General features: G+C 45.1%; 1 protein-coding gene across 1 annotated transcript; it reads left to right on the top strand.

The window, feature by feature from the left end:
* The first annotated feature begins 200 nt into the window (after positions 1 to 200).
* LOC114887371 (cdc42 effector protein 3-like) lies at positions 201 to 1,413 on the top strand. The gene is given in 3 exon segments (XM_029209029.1): positions 201 to 806; positions 848 to 1,238; positions 1,241 to 1,413. Coding segments are annotated over 3 exon segments (750 nt in total). The 5' UTR covers positions 201 to 620.
* Positions 1,414 to 2,444: the final 1,031 nt, after the last annotated feature.

The raw sequence follows: 2,444 nt of genomic DNA, 5'->3' as shown, positions 1-2,444 counted from the left end.
TAAAAAATATATGAAATAAAATTCAAAAAAAAATTGAATCTCTCCAAATTAGGAGTTTGGGATTAACATATACACGCTCTTATATATAAAATAGATAAACAGCAAGGACCTACTGTATAGCACAGGGAACTATACTCAATATGTTGTAACAACCTATAATGGATAAAAATCTGAAAAAGAATATACGTATAGGAGTCCGGAGACCCCGGCCTTGGGCGCCTTCACGCTGTCTCGGAGCGCGTAATGCTGTGAGCAGGCAGGCGCCGCGCCGGCTGACCCGGCTGGATCTGCGCGTGGCAGGCAGGGACTGCGTGCGCCTTCGGGGACTGTCGGTGCCGGGCGCCCGGCCCCGGGGTCAGCGGCTGGGATCCTTGGCGCCGCTGGTTTCTCCATGCTGTGGAAGGGACTGGCGGATGTAACCGGCTCTCCAGAAACCCCTGCTTGGCTGTAAGTCCAGGAAGGCCTCTTAGACCTCCATCTCGTTTCAGAGCCACTTCAGAAGCTACTTGAGAAAAATGATGTGACCGCTCCTATCAAAAAGGATATTGGGAAACCCGTAACATCTGTGAAGAAAGTGGCCCTTTTTCCCTTTTGCAAAATCGACATCTTCAAACTCCAAAATGTCAGCCAAGACCCCAATTTACCTGAAAGCTGCCAATAACAAGAAAGGAAAGAAATTTAAACTGAGGGACATCTTGTCTCCGGATATGATCAGCCCTTCCCTTGGAGACCTCTGCCACACCATTCACATCGGCAAAGAGGGCCAGCACGACATCTTTGGAGACATTTCCTTTCTTCAAGGAAATGAGCTTCTACTGTCTTTGGAGACATTTCCTTTCTTCGAGGAAATGAGCTTCTACCTGGAAACCAGGAGAAAGCATGCATGGGCCAGTTCCCTGGGCATAACGAGTTCTTCCGGGCCAACAGTACCTCCGACTCCATGTTCACAGAAATGCCCTCCCCGGTGCTCAAAAACGCCATCTCCCTCCCAACCATCGGAGGGCCCCAAGCACTCATGTTGCCCTTGTTGTCACCGGTGACATTCAGTTCCGAACAGGAGTCCTTAGGGCCGGGAAGGCTGCCCCGGCTTAGCTGTGAGCAGGTCATGGAGGAGAAGGCTCCGGAGAAAAGCAATCTGTTGGAGAACGGGACAGTCCACCAGGGGGACATCTCGTGGGGGTCCAGCGGGTCCGCATCGCAGTCCAGCCAGGGCAGGGGCAGCCTCTCCGAGCAGTACCCGACTGGGCGGCGGAGGACATGTTTGACCATTCCGCCCCGTGCGAGCTCGTCAAGGAAAAGACTAAATCAGAGGAGTCCCTCTCTGATCTCACGGGTTCCCTCCTCTCCTTGCAGCTTGATATTGGGCCCTCATTTCTGGATGAGGTGCTGAATGTCATGGATAAAAGTAAGTAACAGGACACCGCTGGCTCTTTTCCTTTGGGATAAAAGGTATCAAAAACCAGAACAAAACAAAACTAACCACAGTCAAAGAGAAGAGCTTCGCTGGCTATACTTGCTGTCACGTGATGGGTTTTCTAAAATGACGTTCCTACAGAATATGTTTTTACCTGATATATGCCCTGTTTGCAAAAACAGTGAAAGAAACAAAAAAACCTATCCTGGCAAAGAGAGGAAGTGAGTCAGAACCCATTTTCGGCGGGCATTGCTGACGTACAGCTCACATTTTTTGTTTTCAGACCTTCAGACATGTAAGAAATCTGGCTTGGCCAGGACTGGCACTACTTATGAAGGGCTGTGCCAGTCACATTAGGGACCTTTACAGTACTCTGGCATTTTCTGAGCACGAGGAAGTCAAAATTTATTTAACACCCACGCCTTTTTTCTAGACTGTTTTCTATATTGTTTGGGCTCACCGTAGCAAATTCTTCCGTGTTAGAACTTTTCTCTGTTTTCACATTTGAACAACTTTATGGGTTTCGGGGATTTGCTTGTAGCTCTTAGATATCCCTATATATTATATCTATATCGCAAAATTTTGACTGTCAGCTACATGTTGGTAAGACACAAGCAAAGTATTACTGTAACTAAGTTATTTTTAAAGTTAAAATATATTTTTATGTGCCTTTGGCTTTTTATTGCAGAGTCTGCATTTTATAGGTACTACATCAAATATGGTCATTTGACTTTCCATTGGGGTTCCATTGTAAGCTGTGTATGTTTGGAAAAATTATTCATACTTAGCTTTATTTTTTTTCCTTCATCTGTTGTCATACTTTACTCACAATGCTTCTGCAGAGACTATGGGCTACACCACATAATGTTATTTGGAAATATGGGTGTTTTAGTACAGTACCTACTTGCATTACGTGGTACTCATACAACACAATAAAGAGTAAATGTTAAAATAAAAAAAGAATATACGTATATATATGTGTGTGTATGTGTGTGTTTATATAAATATATATAATTGAATCACTTTTCTG

Source organism: Monodon monoceros, unplaced genomic scaffold, assembly GCF_005190385.1.
Source record: "Monodon monoceros isolate NGI ecotype Baffin Bay Population unplaced genomic scaffold, NGI_Narwhal_1 Super_Scaffold_7, whole genome shotgun sequence".
NCBI classification, from domain to species: domain Eukaryota; kingdom Metazoa; phylum Chordata; class Mammalia; order Artiodactyla; family Monodontidae; genus Monodon; species Monodon monoceros.
Note: the sequence above shows the minus strand (reverse complement) of the source record. Positions and strands in the feature narration are given on the sequence as shown.